The 27,235-nt window shown below is 53.2% G+C and overlaps 1 protein-coding gene across 2 annotated transcripts in view; it reads right to left on the reverse strand.

The window, feature by feature from the left end:
* LOC149440691 (uncharacterized) overlaps positions 1-16,037 on the reverse strand; it is a 101,527-nt gene extending 85,490 nt beyond the window's left edge. The window contains exons 1-4 of one of the 2 annotated variants that reach the window (XM_089658235.1): positions 15,837-16,037; positions 11,292-11,354; positions 10,655-10,784; positions 3,879-3,969 (exon numbers count right to left, since the gene is read on the reverse strand). In XM_089658235.1, coding sequence (XP_089514361.1) covers positions 3,879-3,969; positions 10,655-10,784; positions 11,292-11,354; positions 15,837-15,948 — 396 coding nt within the window. In that variant the 5' untranslated portion in view covers positions 15,949-16,037. The remainder of the gene's footprint in view (positions 1-3,878; positions 3,970-10,654; positions 10,785-11,291; positions 11,355-15,836) is intronic. The other variant, XM_089658237.1, reaches the window with a different exon arrangement.
* Positions 16,038-27,235: the final 11,198 nt, after the last annotated feature.

Consider the following 27,235-nt stretch of genomic DNA (forward strand, 5'->3'; position numbering starts at 1 on the left):
TGGAAGATGTAAGGGGGCACTCTTGAGGATATATGAAGGCAGTTTGGAGGATGTGGATGATGGGAGATGACACTGGAGGAGGAGGACATTGGATGGGGGAGGGATGGTAATAGAAGAGGAGGACATAGGATGGAGGAGATGTTACTTGCAGGAGGAAGACATAGGATGGAGATTGGACTGCAGGTGGAGGAGGATGTGGGAAGGAGGAGATGGGACTGGAGTTGGAGGAGGAAGAGATGGGACTGGAGGAGGAAGAGGAAGAGATGGGACTGGAGGAGGAGGAGGAAGAGATGGGACTGGAGGAGGAGGAGGAAGAGATGGGACTGGAGGAGGAGGAGGAAGAGATGGGACTGGAGGAGGAGGAGGAAGAGATGGGACTGGAGGAGGAGGAGGAAGAGATGGGACTGGAGGAGGAGGAGGAAGAGATGGGACTGGAGGAGGACATGGGATGGAGGAGGAGGAGATGGGACTGGAAGAAGAGGATGTGGGATGGAGGAGATGAGACTGGAGGAGGAGGGGGACATGGGATGGGGGAGGACACGGGATGGGGGAGATGAGACTGGAAAAGGAGAACATGGAACAGGGGGGATGAAACGGGAAGAGAAGGACATGGGATGGGACTTGGTAGGATGGCCAGTGGGCAGATTCGGAGGAAAGGTCAGTGGGCGGGCCCCAGGATATGTTGGTGGTCAGGCCTGAAGGGGCCAAGGCCTAAGGCTGTGTAAGGGGCCCCAAAATTTCTGATCGCCAACCTGCTGATTTTTCCAAAATTCAAGATTTGCATACTGAAAGCCTCCTGTGTTGGGCGGCTCCCTTTCCCGTGAGGCCAGCGCTACCACTCAGCACCTGGGGGCCACCACTCTAAATGGGAGCTCTAATGGGCCCGACAGCGTTTCCGTTGGCGATCAGCAGAATATCAGCCGCCAGCATTTGCAGGTAAACACGCCGATCTCAGGATTGGGTGGCATTTCCAGAACTGCAGAGTGACTCAGCCTCTCCTTGACCTGCTCCGTAAACGGACGCCCACGCACTGACAGGACCCATCCGTCCTCCGAGAGCAGACGGAGCGCTAAATTAGGAAAAGCGTTGGGAAATGTGCGGCTCGGAAGAGCGAGTACAGAGAATGAAGAGCGTGGGGGAGGTTATCCAGGCCGAGACATTGCATCTGACGCCAACATTAAAGGGCAACTCCGGCTCCATCGCTAAATACCCCAAAAACCCGACTTTCAAAACCTTGAAAACGTAATGCGTTCCGACTTGTGCTCCGCCCACTCCTGATGTACGGTATAAGGAGAGCGGCAACACCATTCAAAGCCCCCAGATATGCAGAAATCGTGTCACTGCCCCGCCCACTTCCTGTTTTGTGGACCACCACCCCAGGCTCTGCTTCCTGTGATACCACCTAAATTCCACCCCCCCCCCCATCAGTTTACAGGAAGACACACCCACTCAAAGCCCTCTCCAATATATGACATCACTGAAACAGGTGTCCCCAATGGCATATTTCCCGCCTCTTCCTGTTCTGCTGAAAATTGTAAAATTACATCCAAAATTATGGCTTTACATCCAATATAGAGAAACATTTCATGGAATCGTGATAAATCTACGCAGAGGGACGTGTGTAGTGGTGGCCCACCGCAGCCCAGGAGGGGAAGACCACCCATCATCTGTAGACTGGGACCCACCAGCAGCTCCCCCTTAGACTGGGACCAGTCAGCAGCCCTCCCCCCCTTTCCCTACAGCGGGAGCTGTCAGTAGCCCCCCTAGGATGGGAGCTGTCAATGCCCCCATAGGATGGTTGCTGTCAGTGGCCCCCCTAGGATGGGAGCTGTCAATGCCCCCATAGGATGGTTGCTGTCAGTGGCCCCCCTAGGATGGTTGCTGTCAGTGGCCCCCCTAGGATGGTTGCTGTCAGTGGCCCCCCTAGGATGGTTGCTGTCAGTGGCCCCCCTAGGATGGTTGCTGTCAGTGGCCCCCCTAGGATGGGAGCTGTCAGTGGCCCCCCTAGGATGGGAGCTGTCAGTAGCCCCCCTAGGATGGGAGCTGTCAGTAGCCCCCCTAGAGCGGGAGCTGTCAGTGGCCTCCCTAGAGCGGGAGCTGTCAGTGGCCCCCCTAGGATGGGAGCCGTCAGTGGCCTCCCTAGGATGGGAGCCGTCAGTAGCCCCCCCAGGATGGGAGCCATCAGTAGCCCCCCTAGGATGGGAGCCGTCAGTAGCCCCCCCAGGATGGTAGCCGTCAGTAGCCCCCCCAGGATGGGAGCTGTCAGTAGCCCCCCTAGGATGGGAGCTGTCAGTAGCCCCCCTAGGATGGGAGCTGTCAGTAGCCCCCCTAGGATGGGAGCTGTCAGTAGCCCCCCTAGGATGGGAGCTGTCAGTAGCCCCCCTAGGATGGGAGCTGTCAGTGGCCTCCCTAGGATGGGAGCCGTCAGTAGCCCCCCCAGGATGGTAGCTGTCAGTAGCCCCCCTAGGATGGGAGCTGTCAGTAGCCCCCCTAGGATGGGAGCTGTCAGTAGCCCCCCTAGGATGGGAGCTGTCAGTAGCCCCCCTAGGATGGGAGCCGTCAGTAGCCCCCCTAGGATGGGAGCTGTCAGTAGCCCCCCCAGGATGGGAGCTGTCAGTAGCCCCCCCCAGGATGGGATAAGTAGGAGACAGCGATGGTGCTGCTTCCAGTGACTCCACCCAACCTTCTAGACCTCGTCAGTGTAATGGCATTCTCAGGAGGCGGAGCCCTCTGATGACATCACTACTTTTCATATCCCCAGTTCAGAAAGCCAATAGTTCTGACATCAGCAAACACTTTATAATGGGTGGTTCCCCCCGCCCCCCCCCCCCCCCACCCTGCAACCACCCCCCTCCCCCCCACCCCCAGCCGGCATCTTTCAAATAATATTGCTATAGGGCAAAAAAGTCTAAACGTTGCGGCTGGATGTCAGGAATGTATTCTTTTTTTCTATCTCCTGGGAGGTCAGATCCCAAAATTTTTACCGCCCATAAACCCTCAGAACTCCAGAAGAGCAGCATTGTGAAATCTTTGCTGGGTTGGGTGCAGCGGTGGAATACCGCCCCCCCCAGGATGTGTCTGTGCAGGCAGCGGGATCTGGCACCCCGACAGCAGAATGTGCCTGAGCCTGACAGGAGACGTCTGGTGCCAAGAGAACGTCCGGGGAGAGCTAGGCGTTCACTGTCAGCACGGCCTCCATTTCTGCAGTCACCTCGTCTGCGGGGGTCTCCGGGTTTCTGGGGTCTCTGGGTGGATCATAAAGATGAACTCCGAGCACAAAAAAAAAAAAAAACTCATTTAAATCAAAAATAAATCCACTCTGCGAGCACCAAATGCCTTTACAAACCCAGATATTACCTTGTAAAAGGTAGCAGTGACATCTTCACTGGGATGTACATAACCCATGCAGAGAGCAGAGCTGTGGGAGGGGCCCATCAGGCCCCACCTACTACATAAACCTACAGGAAGGGGCGGAGACAAGACCAGTCCCCCTGCACAAGGAGGGAGATTTACAAGACTTTGCCTCTGAGCACAACCCTGCCCAGCAGGAAAAGGAGGGCTGGATCTGTCTCCGCTGCAGTTACACTTTCACTTACGGGTCTCCGCCCAAAAACTGGATAGTGAAAGGAGAAGCAGTACAATCATCTGTCACTCTCCTCTCTCCTCCTATCAGCATGGCTCTTTGTACTGCAGCACATCTCACTGGTCCCTGCGCTTCTCCCTGAGCTCTGCTGTCTGATGTAGATACACGGTTTGAGGTTCATGATGTCATTAGAGATCACAGAGCGGCTTTGCCCGGAGTTCCGCTTTACACTCAGTACATGTGCAGGCGATCATTAACGCTTCACAGAGGAAATATTCGATCTCGGTGACCTTACCTTGTCTTCCTCCTCCCGCTGAAGGCACTCCTGTGCTTTCCTCTGCAGCTCCTCCTGTATGGCTCGGGCGTACTCCGAGTCTAATTCCTCGCTGTGGACATATGACATCATCAGAACACCAGGCATGACATCATCAGAACACCAGGCATGACATCATCAGAACACCAGGCAAGACACCATCAGAACACCAGGCATGACATCATCAGAACACCAGGCATGACATCATCAGAACACCAGGCATGACATCATCAGAACACCAGGCATGACACCATCAGAACAACAGGCATGACACCATCAGAACAACAGGCATGACACCATCAGAACAACAGAACAGCCATGACATCATAAGAATACTAGGCGTGACACCATGGGAACACCAGCCACGACCCCATCGGAACACCAGGCACGACCCCATGGGAACACCAGGCACGACACCATGGGAACACCAGGCACGACACCATGGGAACACCAGGCACGACACCATGGGAACACCAGGCACGACACCATGGGAACACCAGCCACGACACCATGGGAACACCAGCCACGACACCATGGGAACACCAGCCACGACACCATGGGAACACCAGCCACGACACCATGGGAACACCAGCCACGACACCATGGGAACACCAGCCACGACACCATGGGAACACCAGCCACGACACCATGGGAACACCAGCCACGACACCATGGGAACACCAGGCACGACACCATGGGAACACCAGGCACGACACCATCGGAACACCAGGCACGACCCCATGGGAACACCAGCCACGACACCATGGGAACACCAGCCACGACACCATGGGAACACCAGCCACGACACCATGGGAACACCAGCCACGACACCATGGGAACACCAGCCACGACACCATGGGAACACCAGCCACGACACCATGGGAACACCAGCCACGACACCATGGGAACACCAGGCACGACACCATGGGAACACCAAGCACGACACCATGGGAACACCAGGCACGACACCATGGGAACACCAGGCACGACACCATGGGAACACCAGGCACGACACCATCGGAACACCAGGCACGACACCATCGGAACACCAGGCACGACACCATCGGAACACCAGCCACGACACCATCAGAACACCAGGCATGACACCATCAGAACAGCAGCCACGACACCATGGGAACACCAGACATGGCATCAATAGAACACGAGCCACGACACCACATATTATACCCAATACACTAACATCTTTAAAGGAGACCCCAACTCTGGAAGCTACGCCAAAAAAAAATACCAGTGGAGGACAAAGGACTTGCCACTAGTATTTCCTCTGGGCTCTCCGTGGGTAAATGCTTCCCCTTTTCTGACTAACCATGCCTTATACTAGGCTGTGTGTGGAGGTGGCCATCTTGGTAGAGGGCAGGGCTCTGCATCCCAATGTCAGAGCTGCCCCCCACCCAATAACTGGTAAACGGATGGTGGGTGGGGGATATGAAAAGCAGCAGAAGAGGTGGGGGAAGCCCAGATCAACAGAAGAGATGAAGCAGAGAGATTCATCCACTGCAGGTCCTCCAGTACAGCTTCCTCTCCAGCAAGCAGAACAGTAGTGACATCACCAAATCTCACCCCAAATCCCGTGAGACTAACAGTCAGAGATGTCACACTGCAGATATACAGCTATCAGGCTCAAGGACCAGGGGTGCCATGGCACAGGAAGTGTACTGCCATTTTTAGGAAGGAATTCAAGACTAAAAGGTTGTTTTTTTAAGGTACTGCTTACATAAATCGACATTTCTAGATGTTCCCCGTAGCAGGTCTACGATCGTTTAGCTCAGGTCCACATTAAATGGCGGCACTTTTAGGTGGAGGACAGGAGCTTCTTCACACTTCACCGGGTCTTCCTGGCCTATGTTGAGGTCAGCTACACCGATCGGCCATTCTGACCACTAACAGGTCAAGTGAATAACATGGATTATCTTTAGTTCAATGACACCTGAAGGTGGGCGGGATATATGAGGCAGCAAGTGAACATGTTGTCCCTGAAGTTGAGGTGTTGAAAACAGAAATATGGACAAGCGTAATGATTGGAGGGACTTTGACAAGGACCAAATTGTAAAGTCTAGACAACTGGGTCAGGGCAACTCCAAAACTGCAGCTCTTGTGGTATGTTCCCAAGGCTCATTGATGGAAGTGGGGGGTGCTCATTGATGGAGGTGGGGAGGGAAGGCTCACTGATGGAGGTGGGGAGGGAAGGCTCACTGATGGAGGTGGGGAGGGAAGGCTCACTGATGGAGGTGGGGAGGGAAGGCTCACTGATGGAGGTGGGGAGGGAAGGCTCACTGATGGAGGTGGGGAGGGAAGGCTCATTCATGGAGGTGAGGAGGGAAGGCTCATTCATGGTGGTGGAGAGGGAAAGCTCATTCATGGTGGTGGGGAGGGAAAGCTCATTCATGGTGGTGGGGAGGGAAAGCTCATTCATGGTGGTGGGGAGGGAAAGCTCATTCATGGTGGTGGGGAGGGAAAGCTCATTTATGGGAAAGAAGGATCATTGATGGAGGTGGGAAGAGAAGGATCATTGATGGAAGTGGGGAGGGAAGGCTCATTGATGGAGGTGGGGAGGGAAGGCTCATTGATGGAGGTGGGGAGGGAAGGCTCATTGATGGAGGTGGGGAGGGAAGGCTCATTGATGGAGGTGGGGAGGGAAGGCTCACTGATGGAGGTGGGGAGGGAAGGCTCACTGATGGAGGTGGGGAGGGAAGGCTCACTGATGGAGGTGGGGAGGGAAGGCTCACTGATGGAGGTGGGGAGGGAAGGCTCACTGATGGAGGTGGGGAGGGAAGGCTCACTGATGGAGGTGGGGAGGGAAGGCTCACTGATGGAGGTGGGGAGGGAAGGCTCACTGATGGAGGTGGGGAGGGAAGGCTCACTGATGGAGGTGGGGAGGGAAGGCTCACTGATGGAGGTGGGGAGGGAAGGCTCACTGATGGAGGTGGGGAGGGAAGGCTCATTGATGTAAGAGGGGAGGGAAGGCTCATTGATGTAAGAGGGGAGGGAAAGCTCACTGATGGAGGCGAGGAGGGAAGGCTCACTGATGGAGGCGAGGAGGGAAGGCTCACTGATGGAGGCGAGGAGGGAAGGCTCACTGATGGAGGCGGGGAGGGAAGGCATATTGATGGAGGTTGGGGGGGGAGGGGGCTCATGGACGGAGGTATGAGGGAAGGGAAGGCTCATTGATGAAGGTGGGGAGGGAAGGCTCATTCATGGAGGTGGGGAGGGAAGGCTCATTCATGGAGGTGAGGAGGGAAAGCTCATTCATGGTGGTGGGGAGGGAAGGCTCATTGATGGAGGTGGGGAGGGAAGGCTCATTGATGGAGGTGGGGAGGGAAGGCTCACTGATGGAGGTGGGGAGGGAAGGCTCACTGATGGAGGTGGGGAGGGAAGGCTCACTGATGGAGGTGGGGAGGGAAGGCTCACTGATGGAGGTGGGGAGGGAAGGCTCACTGATGGAGGTGGGGAGGGAAGGCTCATTGATGGAGGTGGGGAGGGAAGGCTCATTCATGGTGGTGGGGAGGGAAAGCTCATTCATGGTGGTGGGGAGGGAAAGCTCATTTATGGGAAAGAAGGATCATTGATGGAGGTGGGAAGAGAAGGATCATTGATGGAAGTGGGGAGGGAAGGCTCATTGATGGAGGTGGGGAGGGAAGGCTCATTGATGTAAGAGGGGAGGGAAAGCTCATTGATGGAGGCGGGGAGGGAAGGCTCACTGATGGAGGCGGGGAGGGAAGGCTCACTGATGGAGGCGGGGAGGGAAGGCTCACTGATGGAGGCGGGGAGGGAAGGCTCACTGATGGAGGCGGGGAGGGAAGGCTCACTGATGGAGGCGGGGAGGGAAGGCTCACTGATGGAGGCGGGGAGGGAAGGCTCACTGATGGAGGCGGGGAGGGAAGGCTCACTGATGGAGGCGGGGAGGGAAGGCTCACTGATGGAGGCGGGGAGGGAAGGCTCACTGATGGAGGCGGGGAGGGAAGGCTCACTGATGGAGGCGGGGAGGGAAGGCTCACTGATGGAGGCGGGGAGGGAAGGCTCACTGATGGAGGCGGGGAGGGAAGGCTCACTGATGGAGGCGGGGAGGGAAGGCTCACTGATGGAGGCGGGGAGGGAAGGCTCACTGATGGAGGCGGGGAGGGAAGGCTCACTGATGGAGGCGGGGAGGGAAGGCATATTGATGGAGGTTGGGGGGGGAGGGGGCTCATGGACGGAGGTATGAGGGAAGGGAAGGCTCATTGATGAAGGTGGGGAGGGAAGGCTCATTCATGGAGGTGGGGAGGGAAGGCTCATTCATGGAGGTGAGGAGGGAAGGCTCATTCATGGTGGTGGAGAGGGAAAGCTCATTCATGGTGGTGGGGAGGGAAAGCTCATTCATGGTGGTGGGGAGGGAAAGCTCATTTATGGGAAAGAAGGATCATTGATGGAGGTGGGAAGAGAAGGATCATTGATGGAAGTGGGGAGGGAAGGCTCATTGATGGAGGTGGGGAGGGAAGGCTCATTGATGGAGGTGGGGAGGGAAGGCTCATTGATGGAGGTGGGGAGGGAAGGCTCATTGATGGAGGTGGGGAGGGAAGGCTCATTGATGGAGGTGGGGAGGGAAGGCTCACTGATGGAGGTGGGGAGGGAAGGCTCACTGATGGAGGTGGGGAGGGAAGGCTCATTGATGGAGGTGGGGAGGGAAGGCTCATTGATGGAGGTGGGGAGGGAAGGCTCATTGATGGAGGTGGGGAGGGAAGGCTCATTGATGTAAGAGGGGAGGGAAAGCTCATTGATGTAAGAGGGGAGGGAAAGCTCATTGATGTAAGAGGGGAGGGAAAGCTCATTGATGTAAGAGGGGAGGGAAAGCTCATTGATGTAAGAGGGGAGGGAAAGCTCATTGATGTAAGAGGGGAGGGAAAGCTCATTGATGGAAGTGGGGAGGGAAAGCTCATTGATGGAAGTGGGGAGGGAAAGCTCATTGATGGAAGTGGGGAGGGAAAGCTCATTGATGGAAGTGGGGAGGGAAAGCTCATTGATGGAAGTGGGGATGGAAGGCTGGTCTGTGTGTAGTCCAATCGCAGTTTGTCTGTGTAGCTGCACACTGGTCAGTGTGTCCATGCTGACCCGTGTACAGTCAAAAGTGCCTACAATGGGTATGTGAGCATCAGAACTGGACCACGGAGCCATGGAAGAAGGTGGCCTCATCTGAGGAATTCAAGAATGGTTTGAGAAGGACAACAAGGTTGAGTTGTTGACTTGGCCTCCAAATTCTCCAGATCTCTATCCAATTGAGTAACTGTGGGATGTGCTGGAAAAACAAGTGGAGGCCCCACCTCCCAACTTACAGGACTTAAAGGATCTGCTACTGATGTCTTGGTACAACATACCACAGTGTACCTCAGATGTGTAGTGGTGTCCGTGCCTCGATGGGTCAGGAAGGGGGGACCTGCTCAGTATTAGGTGAGTGGTTGGGATGTTATGGCTGATTGGTGGAAGTCTATAAGAACTGAGGAATGAATGTCTCACCTGCTGCCCCACAATGTACATTGGCGTGTGACTATTTTGCCCGGCAGAAATCAGCTGAGAAGAACCCATAGAGATGATTTCCTCTGGACATGGCAAAGCCGCCAAACACGGATGTACACGTCATGTGCAATGCTTGTCATGTACATTGACCCAACCCATGAAGGTGGGTGGAAGGGCCACTATGGCTCCCACATCGAGTGCAGTCTAGACAGGGCTCAGGTGGTATCCGGCAGCCTGTGTACACCCCTAGCACCCCTATACATAGTCAGGTTACTCCAGAATCCATTGACACCAATGCTGGGGGTTATTACTGTGTCTACTGACACCAATGCTGGGGGTTATTACTGTGTTTACTGACACCAATGCGGGGGGTTATTACTGTGTTTACTGACACCAATGCTGGGGGTTATTACTGTGTTTACTGACACCAATGCGGGGGGTTATTACTGTGTCTACTGACACCAATGCAGGGGGTTATTACTGTGTCTACTGACACCAATGCTGGGGGTTATTACTGTGTCTACTGACACCAATGCTGGGGGTTATTACTGTGTCTACTGACACCAATGCGGGGGGTTATTACTGTGTCTACTGACACCAATGCGGGGGGTTATTACTGTGTCTACTGACACCAATGCTGGGGGTTATTACTGTGTTTACTGACACCAATGCGGGGGGTTATTACTGTGTCTACTGACACCAATGCAGGGGGTTATTACTGTGTCTACTGACACCAATGCTGGGGGTTATTACTGTGTCTACTGACACCAATGCTGGGGGTTATTACTGTGTCTACTGACACCAATGCTGGGGGTTATTACTGTGTTTACTGACACCAATGCGGGGGGTTATTACTGTGTTTACTGACACCAATGCGGGGGGTTATTACTGTGTCTACTGACACCACTGCAGGGGGTTATTACTGTGTCTACTGACACCAATTCAGGGGGTTATTACTGTGTCTACTGACATCTATGCTGAGGATTATTGAATCCACTGACACCAATGTTTGAGGTTATAATTGCATCTACTGACTCCAATGCTGGGGGTTATTATTACATCTACTGACACCAGTGCTGGGGGTTATTATTGTGTCTACTGACAAGCCTGCAGGTATGGCCCCCTCACCCTACGATGCCACCACTGGAGACTCTCCAGGGATCATGAAGGGTCTTCTCTGCTACTTTCTACAGTTTGCCCCCCAAACAGCGTCCCAGGCAGACGATGGTGGACACAGATCGCACACTCACATTTGTTTCTGCTGCTCCAGGCTGAAGACTTTGCTCTGCTGGTCTTCTTCATCCTGGAGTTTCTTGGCTATACGGATGTCCTTCTGGACCAGCTTATTCTTGCGGACGTTGGAGGCATAATGCTGCTCGACTGCGTGGAATAGAATGTACAGCGTCAGATAGACGGTTCTAATTATCAACAAGTAGATGTCAAGAAAAAAAGGTGGAAATGAATTCTGTCCAGTTGTGCCCCCCCCCCCCCTATGTGGTAAAGGGGGAAGCCTTACAATTCTGCACCCCCTGCTGGTAGATCTGTACGACTATCATACCCATAGAAGGGATGAGAACCATCATAACTACAAGGACAGCCCAGAATGGGACGAACGCGATACAACGAATACATAGAGAGGTCACAGCAAACATTTGGTGCCAATGGTGGTTTACTGAGGAAGACGCAAGAAAGGGTGCAAGACGTCTTCTTCCCATGAAGACCAGGCATCTGCCCGACCCGCAGACACGACCCGTTTCCTGGTTTGCCAAAAATACTCAAATGGTGGCGACACCAAACCATTTTTATTGGCCCCTTAAAATGATGGGAAATGTTGATGACCCCAATGGAGCAATGATGGCTAGCATTGTGTGCAATGGCGGCACTTACTTTCCTGTTCCTGCAGGCAGTGCGCCAAGGCCCCGTCCTCCAAAACTGCAAAGTCCCGACAAACTGCAAAGACACAAATATAGAAGAATGAACAGAGGTGCCGAGTACTCAGAGGGGGGGTACCGACTGGACAAAAAGATGACCCTTTACACCAACCAATCAACAGTGTCCTATTCAGAGAATTACAAAAACCACAAAGTGAACACATGAGGATACGGCTACTCATTTCCAAAAAAAGTGACAGTTACTTCTAGCTGAGTCCACTAAGTTGTGAAGAGTCACATGGATAACATTAAGATACCTAAAGGGTCACCTTTTGGCAAACCTTCGGAAGCTGAATACCATACATCATCCCACCCCCTGTCCCTGGTGTACTTACCTACGCGGATGAGAACACTTTCACTGCCATGACCACCAATGAAGGCCGGGGGGGGGGGTAAATTTTACTGCCAGTGAAAAAGTGGAAGGGGAGGGCTTAATAGTACTGACACCAATGTTTGTGGCTTTTATTGCGCTCACTGACATCAATGCTGGGGGTTATTATGCACTCAGTGACACCAATGGTGGAGGCTATTATTGTATCTACTGACACCAGTGCTTGGAGTTATTATTGAATCCATTGACACCAATGCTGGGGGTTATTACTGTGTCTACTGACACCAATGCTGGGGGTTATTACTGTGTTTACTGACACCAATGCGGGGGGTTATTACTGTGTCTACTGACACCAATGCAGGGGGTTATTACTGTGTCTACTGACACCAATGCTGGGGGTTATTACTGTGTCTACTGACACCAATGCGGGGGGTTATTACTGTGTCTACTGACACCAATGCGGGGGGTTATTACTGTGTTTACTGACACCAATGCGGGGGGTTATTACTGTGTCTACTGACACCAATGCGGGGGGTTATTACTGTGTCTACTGACACCAATGCAGGGGGTTATTACTGTGTCTACTGACACCAATTCAGGGGGTTATTACTGTGTCTACTGACACCAATTCAGGGGGTTATTACTGTGTCTACTGACATCTATGCTGAGGATTATTGAATCCACTGACACCAATGTTTGAGGTTATAATTGCATCTACTGACTCCAATGCTGGGGATTATTATTACATCTACTGACACCAGTGCTGGGGGTTATTATTGTGTCTACTGACATCTATGCTGGGGGTTATTATTGTATCCACTGACTCCAATGCTGGGGGTTATTATTGTAACCACTGACTCCAATGCTGGGGGTTATTATTGCATCTACCGACACCAGTGCTGGGGGTTATTATTGTATCCACTGACACCAGTGCTGGGGGTTATTATTGTGTCCACTAACTCCAATGCTGGGGGTTATTATTGCATCTACCGACACCAGTGCTGGGGGTTATTATTGCATCTACCGACACCAGTGCTGGGGGTTATTATGGTATCCACTGACACCAGTGCTGGGGGTTATTATTGTATCCACTGACACCAGTGCTGGGGGTTATTATTGTATCCACCGACTCCAATGCTGGTGGTTATGATTGCATCTACCGACACCAGTGCTGGGGGTTATTATTGTATCCAGTGACCCAGTGCTGGGGGTTATTATTGCACTCACTGATGCCAATGCTCAAAGTTTTTTTTGCATCTACTGACGCCAATGCTGGGGGTTATTATTACATCTACTGACACAAGTGCTGGAGGCTACTATTGTGTTCACTGACACTAGTGCTGGGGATTATTATTGTATCCACTGACTCCAATGCTGGGGGTTATTGCATCTACTGACACCAGTGCTGGGGGTTATTATTGCACTCACTGATGCCAATGCTCGAAGTTTTTTTTGCATCTACTGACGCCAATGCTGGGGGTTATTATTGTGTCCACTGACTCCAATGCTGGGGGTTATTATTGCATCTACCGACACCAGTGCTGGGGGTTATTATTGTATTCACTGACACCAGTGCTGGGGGTTATTATTGCACTCACTGATGCCAATGCTCGAAGTTTTTTTTGCATCTACTGACGCCAATGCTGGGGGTTATTATTACATCTACTGACACCAATGCTGGGGGTTATTATTGTATCCACTGACACCAGTGCTGGGGGTTATTATTGTATCCACTGACACCAGTGCTGGGGATTATTATTGCACTCACTGATGCCAATGCTCAAAGTTTTTTTTGCATCTACTGACGCCAATGCTGGGGGTTATTATTACATCTACTGACGCCAATGCTGGGGGTTATTATTACATCTACTGACACAAGTGCTGGAGGCTACTATTGTGTTCACTGACACTAGTGCTGGGGATTATTATTGTATCCACTAACTCCAATGGTGGGGGTTATTACTGCATTCACTGACACCAATTCTGAGGGTTATTATTGTGTCCACTGACGGAGGTGTGAAAATGTGCTGCTATTGTGTGGCCCTTTGGCAGTGTCTGGGGCCGGCCATGATTCCTTCTAGAAGTTTCAAGTTGGCCCTCACTGGGTAAAGTTGAATGCTAGCTTGCTGGAAGTCGCCAACACTCGGCCCCAGGCTCTGTTTTATGAATGGTCTGGAGGAGAGGGGAGGCGAAGATGTAACCCGCAGAGCTTACAGTCGGAGTTGGACGTCCTCCAGCATATGAACTCAACGATTTCCGGACACAGAAGTATTCCTGCAGGAGAGCGAGGTCCACCTGAGGAACGGGTGGGTGAGCCCGCTGGAGACCTGTGATGGTGATCCGGCCCGGAGTTGGGCTTTAAGGAAACCATTATTCGGGAATCATGAAGCCGAATACACCAAAAAAAGGGAGTTCGGGCTGACACCCGGGGTAACCGAGAAGTTGCAGGACAGGCAATGAGCGTCACAAGGGCTCCATCTCGCCGCAGTGCTAACACTGCGTTACAAAAGGGCGAGACACCCTCACCCCGAAGAGCACACACCTTCACCCCGAAGAGCACACACCTTCACCCCGAGGAGCACACACCTTCACCCCGAGGAGCACACACCTTCACCCCGAAGAGCACACACCTCTACCCCGAGGAGCACACACCTTCACCCCGAGGAGCACACACCTTCACCCCGAGGAGCACACACCTTCACCCCGAGGAGCACACACCTCTACCCCGAAGAGCACATACCTTCACCCCGAGGAGCACACACCTTCACCCCGAGGAGCACACACCTCTACCCCGAAGAGCACATACCTTCACCCCGAGGAGCACATACCTTCACCCCGAGGAGCACATACCTTCACCCCGAAGAGCACACACCTTCACCCCGAAAAGCACACACCTTCACCCCGAAGAGCACACACATTCACCCCGAGGAGCACACACCTTCACCCCGAGGGGCACACACCTTCACCCCGAGGGGCACACACCTTCACCCCGAGGGGCACACACCTTCACCCCGAGGGGCACACACCTTCACCCCGAGGGGCACACACCTTCACCCCGAGGAGCACACACCTTCACCCCGAAGAGCACACACCTTCACCCCGAAAAGCACACACCTCTACCCCGAAAAGCACACACCTCTACCCCGAAGAGCACACACCTTCACCCCGAAGAGCACACACCTTCACCCCGAAGAGCACACACCTTCACCCCGAAGAGCACACACCTTCACCCCGAAGAGCACACACCTTCACCCCGAAGAGCACACACCTTCACCCCGAAGAGCACACACCTTCACCCCGAGGAGCACACACCTCTACCCCGAAGAGCACATACCTTCACCCCGAGGAGCACAAACCTTCACCCCGAGGAGCACATACCTTCACCCCGAAGAGTACACACCTTCACACCGAAGAGCACACACCTTCACCCCGAAGAGCACACACCTTCACCCCGAGGAGCACACACCTTCACCCCGAGGAGCACACACCTTCACCCCGAAGAGCACACACCTTCACCCCGAAGAGCACACACCTTCACCCCGAGGAGCACACACCTTCACCCCGAGGGGCACACACCTTCACCCCGAGGGGCACACACCTTCACCCCGAGGGGCACACACCTTCACCCCGAGGGGCACACACCTTCACCCCGAGGGGCACACACCTTCACCCCGAGGGGCACACACCTTCACCCCGAGGGGCACACACCTTCACCCCGAGGGGCACACACCTTCACCCCGAAGAGCACACACCTTCACCCCGAGGAGCACACACCTCTACCCCGAAGAGCACATACCTTCACCCCGAGGAGCACACACCTCTACCCCGAAGAGCACATACCTTCACCCCAAGGAGCACAAACCTTCACCCCGAGGAGCACATACCTTCACCCCGAGGAGCACACACCTCTACCCCGAAGAGCACACACCTTCACCCCGAAGAGCACACACCTCTACCCCGAAGAGCACATACCTTCACCCCGAGGAGCACAAACCTTCACCCCGAGGAGCACATACCTTCACCCCGAAGAGTACACACCTTCACACCGAAGAGCACACACCTTCACCCCGAAGAGCACACACCTTCACCCCGAGGAGCACACACCTTCACCCCGAGGAGCACACACCTTCACCCCGAGGAGCACACACCTCTACCCCGAAGAGCACATACCTCCGCAGCAGGTGGAATGTTCCAGCGGCATGCAGACAATGGCTTGGTGTGGCCGACTCACAATACAAGACCGGGCAGGTGACCTCCTCTGTTTGTGGAGCTCTATTGACATCTCAGAGTGAAGTATGCGCTCATTGAAAGACGAAGTGTCAGCGGTGCGGTCGGGGAAATGAAATGTTTTGAAACAAACCTCCGAAATGAATATCCGTTACCCCCCAGGCAATCAGGAAACTGGATTTCCAGCTCTGCCACGCAGGTGAATTCTTCGTCATGACGCTGCACAGCTGACAACCGCCCCAACCCTCTCTAGATGGATCACAGGGGAGGATGACATGGGAATGGAGCTCAATACATGGAGTGCAGGGAGCAGCACACCCAACCAAACCTACTGTGGGGGGGGGGGGGGAGGGGGGGATGACAGGATCCCCTCCTCCAGTCACAGAACTGGTTACAATCAGTGAAATCAATACAAGGGGTTTTCTGAATGGAGGAGAGCACATGCAGGGGCGGGCATTCGCAGGAGGATGTATTGCAATTGTAGAGGTGATGCATTTAAAGTGTTACTAAACCCCGGACCCCGCATTCACTATATCCGCTCTCCCCGGACCCCGCATTCACTATATCCGCTCTCCCCGGACCCCGCATTCACTATATCCGCTCTCCCCGGACCCCGCATTCACTATATCCGCTCTCCCCGGACCCCGCATTCACTATATCCGCTCTCCCCGGACCCCGCATTCACTATATCCGCTCTCCCCGGACCCCGCATTCACTATATCCGCTCTCCCCGGACCCCGCATTCACTATATCCGCTCTCCCCGGACCCCGCATTCACTATATCCGCTCTCCCCGGACCCCGCATTCACTATACCCGCTCTCCCCGGACCCCGCATTCACTACAGTTGTGACCAAAATTATTCAACCCCCAATGCTGTAAAGGGGTTTAGGGACTATAGTGTACATTTGGAATTGTATTCAGAATCAAATCCTACAAGGACGTTGTAACTACCCAAATGCAACTAAAATGACATCAATTGTTTATGTAATACAGTAGTAAATGGTTCTTATGTGGTTTCTTCATTGCCACAATTATTCAACCCCTTAAAGACTACCACTCTGAAGAACAGAGGTTCATACAGGTGCTTTCCATCAGGTATTGAAAACACCTGTGGATGTCACCGAGCAGCAATCAAGCATAATAAGCACCAATTAGGCAGCTTTAAAATGACTGTGATACTCAGCTCCTTCTAGACATTTACTGGTGTGGTTACAAACATGGTGAAGGCAAGAGAATGGTCCAGGAAGACAAGAGAAGAGGTGATTTCTCTTCACAGGAAGGGCAATGGCTATAAGAAGATTGCAAAGATGTTAAACATACCAAGAGACACCTTAGGAAGCATCATTCGCAAATTCAAGGCAAAGGGCACTGTTGAAACGCTACCTGGTCGTGGCAGAAAGAAGATGCTGACTTCGACTGCTGTGCGCTACCTGAAGCGTAGAGTGGAGAGAAGTCCCCGTGTGACTGCTGAGGAACTGAGAAAAGATTTGTCAGATGTGGGTACAGAAGTTTCAGCCCAGACAATAAGACGCACACTGCGTAATGAAGGCCTCCGTGCCAGAACTCCCAGGCGTACCCCCTTGCTGTCTCCAAAGAATAAGAAGAGTCGACTGCAGTATGCCAAAAGCCATGTGGACAAACCACAAAAGTTGTGGGATAGTGTTCTGTGGACTGATGAAACAAAATTAGAACTGTTTGGGCCCATGGATCAACGCTATGTTTGGAGGAGGAAGAACAAGGCCTATGATGAAAAGAACACCTTGCCTACTGTGAAGCATGGTGGAGGGTCAATCATGCTTTGGGGCTGTTTTGCTTCTGCAGGTACAGGGAAGCTTCAGCGTGTGCAAGGTACCATGAATTCTCTTCAGTACCAGGAGATATTGGATGGAAACGTGATGCAGTCCGTCACACACCTGAGGCTTGGGAGACGTTGGACCTTTCAACAGGACAATGATCCCAAGCATACCTCCAAGTCCACTAGAGCATGGTTGCAGAGGAAAGGCTGGAACATTTTGGAGTGGCCATCGCAGTCACCAGACTTAAATCCGATTGAGAACCTCTGGTGGGACTTAAAGAAAGCAGTTGCAGTGCGCAAGCCTAAGAATGTGACTGAACTGGAGGCCTTTGCCCATGAAGAATGGGCGAAGATACCCGTAGATCGCTGCAAGACACTTGTGTCAAGCTATGCTTCACGTTTAAAAGCTGTTATAACTGTAAAAGGATGCTGTACTAAGTACTAAGATTGAATGTCACTTGGGGGTTGAATAAAACTGATAATGCTGTGAGCACAGAAAAGACATTTGTGGTTATTTCATTATAACTGTTATGTTATATTTGTCTGACCTACAAGTGCCTCTTTAATGTAAATGTAAGCAAGATGACTGAATGATCAAAAGCAATGTCAAACTGGCCAAAACACTCAATTTCAGTGGGGGTTGAATAATTTTGGTCACAACTGTATATCCGCTCTCCCCGGACCCCGCATTCAGTATATCCGCTCTCCCCGGACCCCACATTCACTATATCCGCTCTTCCCGGACCCCGCATTCACTATATCCGCTCTCCCCGGACCCCGCATTCACTATATCCGCTCTCCCCGGACCCCGCATTCACTATATCCGCTCTCCCCGGACCCCACATTCACTATATCCGCTCTTCCCGGACCCCGCATTCACTATATCCGCTCTCCCCGGACCCCGCATTCACTATATCCGCTCCCCCCGGACCCCGCATTCACTATAATCGCTCTCCTTGGACCCCGCATTCACTATATCCGCTCTCCCCGGACCCCGCATTCACTATATCCGCTCTCCCCGGACCCCGCATTCACTATATCCGCTCTCCCCGGACCCCGCATTCCCTATATATACCCCCCCCGGACCCCGCATTTACTATATCAGCTCTCCCCGGACCCCGCATTCACTATATCCGCTCTCCCCGGACCCCGCATTCACTATATCCGCTCTCCCCGGACCCCGCATTCACTATATCCGCTCTCCCCGGACCCCGCATTCACTATATCCGCTCTCCCCGGACCCCGCATTCACTATATCCGCTCTCCCCCGGACCCCGCATTCACTATATCCGCTCTCCCCGGACCCCGCATTCACTATATCCGCTCTCCCCGGACCCCGCATTCACTATATCCGCTCTCCCCGGACCCCGCATTCACTATATCCGCTCTCCCCGGACCCCGCATTCACTATATCCGCTCTCCCCGGACCCCGCATTCACTGTATCCGCTCTCCCCGGACCCCGCATTCACTGTATCGGCTCTCCCCGGACCCCGCATTCACTGTATCCGCTCTCACCGGACCCCGCATTCACTATATCCGCTCTCCCCGAACCCCGCATTCACTGTATCCGCTCTCCCCGGACCCCGCATTCACTATATTTGCTCTCCCCGGACCCCGCATTCACTATATCCGCTCTCCCCGGACCCCGCATTCACTATATCCGCTCTCCCCGGACCCCGCATTCAGTATATCCGCTCTCCCCGGACCCCACATTCACTATATCCGCTCTTCCCGGACCCCGCATTCACTATATCCGCTCTCCCCGGACCCCGCATTCACTATATCCGCTCTCCCCGGACCCCGCATTCACTATATCCGCTCTCCCCGGACCCCACATTCACTATATCCGCTCTTCCCGGACCCCGCATTCACTATATCCGCTCTCCCCGGACCCCGCATTCACTATATCCGCTCCCCCCGGACCCCGCATTCACTATAATCGCTCTCCTTGGACCCCGCATTCACTATATCCGCTCTCCCCGGACCCCGCATTCACTATATCCGCTCTCCCCGGACCCCGCATTCACTATATCCGCTCTCCCCGGACCCCGCATTCCCTATATATACCCCCCCCGGACCCCGCATTTACTATATCCGCTCTCCCCGGACCCCGCATTCACTATATCCGCTCTCCCCGGACCCCGCATTCACTATATCCGCTCTCCCCGGACCCCGCATTCACTATATCCGCTCTCCCCGGACCCCGCATTCACTATATCCGCTCTCCCTGGACCCCACATTCACTATATCCGCTCTTCCCGGACCCCGCATTCCCTATATCCGCTCTCCCCGGACCCCACATTCACTATATCCGCTCTTCCCGGACCCCGCATTCCCTATATCCGCTCTTCCCGGACCCCACATTCCCTATATCCGCTCTCCCCGGACCCCGCATTCACTATATCCGCTCTCCCCGGACCCCGCATTCACTATATCCGCTCTCCCCGGACCCCGCATTCACTATATCCGCTCTCCCCGGACCCCGCATTCACTATATCCGCTCTCCCCGGACCCCGCATTCACTATATCCGCTCTCCCCGGACCCCGCATTCACTATATCCGCTCTCCCCGGACCCGCATTCACTATATCCGCTCTCCCACAGTACACACAACATGGAAATGCAATTATTTTGGTAAAATTAAACTGCAAATCCCTTTTCTTATCAGCAATATATAGCAGTCTTGTGACTTCTATCAGTGTCCAGCAGAGCACTGGTTAAAGCTTGTAGGAGGAGTTTTCATTCTCCGCTCATTGTCCTATGAGGCTGCATGACCCCTGACTCTCTGTCTGCTGATTGGCCCTGTGCTGATCACATGCACTCCCCCAAAAGGAAAAAAAAAAAGTCTTGTGTAGCTAGCTGTGCACTAAAATGAAAATTCTGATCAGGAGGGCACAGTACAGGGGGGAACCAGGAGGGCACGGTACAGGGGGAGTCAGGAGGGCATCAGGAGGGCACGGTACAGGGGGAGCCAGGAGGGCATCAGGAGGGCACGGTACAGGGGGAGCCAGGAGGGCATCAGGAGGGCACGGTACAGGGGGAGCCAGGAGGGCATCAGGAGGCACGGTACAGGGGGAGCCAGGAGGGCATCAGGAGGGCACAGCACAGGGGGTGCCAGGAGGGCACAGCACAGGGGGGTGCCAGGAGGGCACAGCACAGGGGGGTGCCAGGAGGGCACAGCACAGGGGGGTGCCAGAGGGCACAGCACAGGGGGGAGCCAGGAGGGCACAGCACAGGGGGGAGCCAGGAGGGCACAGCACAGGGGGGAGCCAGGAGGGCACAGCACAGGGGGGAGCCAGGAGGGCACAGCACAGGGGGGAGCCAGGAGGGCACAGCACAGGGGGGAGTCAGGAGGGCACAGCACAGGGGGGAGTCAGGAGGGCACAGCACAGGGGGAGTCAGGAGGGCACAGCACAGGGGGGAGTCAGGAGGACACAGCACAGGGGGGAGTCAGGAGGACACAGTACAGGGGGGAGTCAGGAGGGCACAGTACAGGGGGAGTCAGGAGGACACAGTACAGGGGGGAGTCAGGAGGACACAGTACAGGGGGGAGTCAGGAGGACACAGTACAGGGGGGAGTCAGGAGGACACAGTACAGGGGGGAGTCAGGAGGGCACAGTACAGGGGGAGTCAGGAGGACACAGTACAGGGGGGGAGTCAGGAGGGCACAGTACAGGGGGATCAGGAGGGCACAGTACAGGGGGATCAGGAGGGCACAGTACAGGGGGATATGGAGGGCACAGTACAGGAGGGAGTCAGGAGGACACAGTACAGTGGGGAGTCAGGAGGGCACAGCACAGGGGGAGTCAGGAGGGCACAGCACAGGGGGGAGTCAGGAGGGCACAGCACAGGGGGGAGTCAGGAGGGCACAGCACAGGGGGGAGTCAGGAGGGCACAGCACAGGGGGGAGTCAGGAGGACACAGTACAGGGGGGAGTCAGGAGGGCACAGTACAGGGGGAGTCAGGAGGACACAGTACAGGGGGGGAGTCAGGAGGGCACAGTACAGGGGGGAGTCAGGAGGGCACAGTAACAGGGGGATCAGGAGGGCACAGTACAGGGGGATCAGGAGGGCACAGTACAGGGGGATATGGAGGGCACAGTACAGGGGGATATGGAGGGCACAGTACAGGAGGGAGTCAGGAGGACACAGTACAGGGGGATCAGGAGGGCACAGTACAGGGGGAGTCAGGAGGGCACAGTACAGGGGGATCAGGAGGGCACAGTACAGGGGGATCAGGAGGGCACAGTACAGGGGGATCAGGAGGGCACAGTACAACGCAGTGGGGGGGGGGGGGGTATAAGGAGGGCACAGTACAGATTCTGGGACTCTGCCCGGGACATGGCCATTCCAGGACAGCTTGGTAAATAACATGATTGTCCTGACAAATCCAGGACAGTTGGCAAGTACAATGTAATGCAAGATTATCATGGGGCCCCCAATGCACCTAGGGCCCATGCATTAGGACAGCCCTGTCTGAGGACCCGAGCACAGTCACATGGGGAGGTCACATTCACCCCATACCCAGAAGTCCTCCTCCATTACAGCAATGAAGTGAGAGCTCCAATGGGATGGGAAGGGTGGTAAGGAAGCATAGATAGGTGAGTATACATGGCGGGGGGGGGGGGGGGGGCCCATCAATATACAAAGTAACAATGTCTCCAACCAGACACCGAGAATTATATCCATCTGTAGAGGATTTCATTTTGTCTACACTGGAGTGCCCCTTTAAGAAGCAGTGGTCAGGGAAGGTCCAGAGCGGCGTCTGCCAGGAGCAGCACACACGGGCCCATTGTGCGGAGCGGCAGATGTTCGGTGAGGGTCATGGTGCAGATCGGCCCCGGTAATGGACTAAGTGCCCGCAATACACAAGAGATTGCAGTGAGATCATGGAAGGAATACGAGTTCTGCCAACACACTCCATTAAAGTGACGACTTCCCGGGGAGCGGCTGTGATTGTAAACTAGAAAGTCAATTATCCAATGTGTCCCATTAACCCCACTGACACCAATGATGGGGCACTATTCCTCCCACTGACACCAATGATGGGGCACTATTCCCCCACTGACACCAATGATGGGGCGCTATTCCCCCACTGACACCAATGATGGGGCACTATTCCCCCACTGACACCAATGATGGGGCACTATTCCCCCACTGACACCAATGATGGGGCACTATTCCTCCCACTGATACCAATGATGGGGCACTATTCCCCCCACTGACACCAATGATGGGGCACTATTCCCCCACTGACACCAATGATGGGGCACTATTCCTCCCACTGACACCAATGATGGGGCACTATTTCCTCCCACTGATACCAATGATGGGGCACTATTCCTCCCACTGACCCCAATGATGGGGCACTATTCCCCCACTGACACCAATGATGGGGCACTATTCCTCCCACTGATACCAATGATGGGGCACTATTCCTTCCACTGACACCAATGATGGGGCACTATTCCTCCCACTGACACCAATGATGGGGCACTATTCCTCCCACTGACACCAATGATGGGGCACTATTCCTCCCACTGACACCAATGATGGGGCACTATTCCTCCCACTGACACCAATGATGGGGCACTATTCCTCCCACTGACACCAATGATGGGGCACTATTCCTCCCACTGACACCAATGATGGGGCACCATTCCTCCCACTGACACCAATGGGCCATCTCCACTGACACCAATGATGTGGCACCATTCCCCGCTGATTCAATGATGGGGTACTATTCCTCCCACTGGACACCAATGATAGGGTACTATTCCTTCCACTGACACCAGTGATGGGGCACTATTCCTTCCACTGGCACCAATGATGGGGCACTATTCCTTCCACTGACACCAGTGATGGGGCACTATTCCTTCCACTGACACCAGTGATGGGGCACTATTCCTTCACTGACACCAGTGATGGGGCACTATTCCTTCCACTGACACCAGTGATGGGGCACTATTCCTTCCACTGACACCAGTGATGGGGCACTATTCCTTCCACTGACACCAGTGATGGGGCATTATTCCTTCCCACTGACACCAATGATGGGGGCACTATTCCTTCCACTGACACCAATGATGGGGCACTATTCCTCCCACTGACACCAATGATGGGGCACCATTCCTCCCACTGACACCAATGATGGGGCACCATTCCTCCCACTGACACCAATGATGGTGTACTATTCCTCCCACTGATACCAATGATGGACACTATTCCTCCCACTGACACCAGTGATGAAACACTATTCCTCCCACTGACACCAATGATGGGGCACTATTCTTCCCACTGACACCAATGATGGGGCACTATTCCTCCCACTGACACCAAAGATGGGGCACTATTCCTCCCACTGACACCAGTGATGGGGCACTATTCCTCCCACTGACACCAATGATGGGGAACTATTCCTCCCACTGACACCAATGATGGGGCACTATTCCTCCCACTGACACCAGTGATGGGGCACTATTCCTCCCACTGACACCAGTGATGGGGCACTATTCTTCCACTGACACCAATGATGGGGAACTATTCCTCCCACTGACACCAATGATGGGGCACAATTCCTCCCACTGACACCAATCATGTGACACTATTCCTCCCACTGACACCAATGATGGGGACACTATTCCTCCCACTGATACCAATGATGGGGCACTATTCCTCCCACTGACACCAATGATGGGGCAGTATTCCTCCCACTGACACCAATGATGGGGCACTATTCCTCCCACTGACACCAATGATGGGGCACTATTCCTCCCACTGACACCAATGATGGGGCACTATTCCTCCCACTGACACCAATGATGGGGCACTATTCCTCCCACAGACACCAATGATGGGGCACTATTCCTCCCACTGACACCAATGATGGGGCACAATTCCTCCCACTGACAACTGACAATTCCCATTTAAGGGATTATTTGAAGCCCCCCTCCAGGCAGATACGAAGTGGGGCGGAGCCTGCACTGCAAGGGTTAAATAGCTCACTTTGTCCAGGGAAGAGGAAAAAACATTACCTGATCCTCTGCTCCCCCCTGGCAGATGCCCCCCCCCCCATGCTCCTGCTGTAGACTGTCCTGCTGTGTCATCATATCCAATGGAGGGATAAGGACCCTGCATTGGTCTTGATGAAGTCAGGACTTTGAACTGCTGGAAGGGGGTGTGGCCTGAAGCTGAACAGCTATAGTATATATATATATATTACCTGCCATGAAAGTGTATTCCACAACCTGCCGATCGCTCCTTCCTATACAAATCGTCTCTCTCTGCAGTGATGACAGGTCCTCTTTGCAGCTCTGAACACTCTGGCCCTTTATAGGCCAATGGCCTTGGATCCAACACTGCCCTACACTAAAGAAGGTCCTGACAGCTGCCCGCCCCTTCCTGTCCTCTCCTCCATTCACAATACTCCTTGTATTGTTTTCAAACAAAGGCAACAGATTCTGTGAACGGGGGAGGGTATCCTGTCACTCATCCGACCCTCTCACCTGTTCAGAGAACGTTTTCACATTCTGGGAAAACAAAACAAAGGCTTTTGTGAATAGATGAGGGGCGGGACCTTCGGTGTAGGGCATTGTTAGAGCCCCGGCAGGTGTCCAGCGCTGTAAGGAGGACCTGTCACCGCTGCAGTGACGATTTCTATAGAAAAGCGCAATCGGCGGGGTGAGAGAGTCCGTAATGAATTGTAAGTTGTGGGGCTGAAGCTGTGATAATGGAACGGAACGTGCGGCAACGGAACGACCTGTTCCTGCGAAAATACCGCGTATAGACGTGATGTGCCGCACAGCGAGGAACAGAATCTCTCACCGACCTGCATATTCCCAACACTCACCATCACAGACCCCTCCCCCCCCCCCCGGGGTCCTATGATCCCCGAACTTCTGACACTTCCACATCAGCAACATGTAAACACAATGAACACAAGAGGACCTTCATGGCGGGATCCCCAGATATTCCCCGGAGAGGGAATGACTTTTGTTGTGATCACCAGACGCTGAGCCGGCTAGAAAGGGGAACAAATCAAGTCGGCCGCCCCCAACCTTCGATTTCCGCGCGGTTATTGTGCCGCCGATTCCGGTTTCAAGATCAAAGCTGAACGAACATACTGAGAAAATATCAGAGATCTTTTCCTTCACTTAAGCTCAAAAACCTCAACACATGACTACAAAATAAAATAAATTAGAATAAAATATAAATTAAATAAAATAAATAACAAAAAATAAACAAAATTACAAAAACAAACAACCAGAGATTAATTCAAAATAAACAAACGTCCAAAATTAATATCCAAATGTAGATAAATAATAATCCTCCAAATATCTCAATCCAGTATATCCAACTTTCAATTCTCCATTCCGACCTCGCGATACCGCAAACAAATACGCTATAATAGTGTATGACCTTCAATATATCACACAATGTACAGAGAAGAATATACTAGATCAGCGCAAGATCAATAAATGTGCGCAAAAATATAGAATCAGATTCAACTGAGAGCGACACGTGAATGGTGCAAAAATCACTCTGTGTACACGCCAACAAAAAGTGACAAATACACTCAACAGCAACAAAAAAAAATAAATATATATTAGAAACAGAAAATAAAAAAAATATATATATATTTATTATTATTATACAGGATTTATGGCGCCAACAGTGTGCTCAGCGCTGTACAATATACAGTTGTGTCCAAAATTATTCAACCCCCACTGAAATTGAGTGTTTTGGCCAGTTTGACATTGCTTTTGATCATTCAGTCATCTTGCTTACATTTACATTAAAGAGGCACTTGTAGGTCAGACAAATATAACATAACAGTTATAATGAAATAACCACAAATGTCTTTTCTGTGCTCACAGCATTATCAGTTTTATTCAACCCCCAAGTGACATTCAATCTTAGTACTTAGTACAGCATCCTTTTACAGTTATAACAGCTTTTAAACGTGAAGCATAGCTTGACACAAGTGTCTTGCAGCGATCTACGGGTATCTTCGCCCATTCTTCATGGGCAAAGGCCTCCAGTTCAGTCACATTCTTAGGCTTGCGCACTGCAACTGCTTTCTTTAAGTCCCACCAGAGGTTCTCAATCGGATTTAAGTCTGGTGACTGCGATGGCCACTCCAAAATGTTCCAGCCTTTCCTCTGCAACCATGCTCTAGTGGACTTGGAGGTATGCTTGGGATCATTGTCCTGTTGAAAGGTCCAACGTCTCCCAAGCCTCAGGTGTGTGACGGACTGCATCACGTTTCCATCCAATATCTCCTGGTACTGAAGAGAATTCATGGTACCTTGCACACGCTGAAGCTTCCCTGTACCTGCAGAAGCAAAACAGCCCCAAAGCATGATTGACCCTCCACCATGCTTCACAGTAGGCAAGGTGTTCTTTTCATCATAGGCCTTGTTCTTCCTCCTCCAAACATAGCGTTGATCCATGGGCCCAAACAGTTCTAATTTTGTTTCATCAGTCCACAGAACACTATCCCACAACTTTTGTGGTTTGTCCACATGGCTTTTGGCATACTGCAGTC

Source organism: Staurois parvus, unplaced genomic scaffold, assembly GCF_062004578.1.
Source record: "Staurois parvus isolate SC_StPar_1 unplaced genomic scaffold, SC_StPar_1.0 ptg001059l, whole genome shotgun sequence".
Taxonomy (NCBI): domain Eukaryota; kingdom Metazoa; phylum Chordata; class Amphibia; order Anura; family Ranidae; genus Staurois; species Staurois parvus.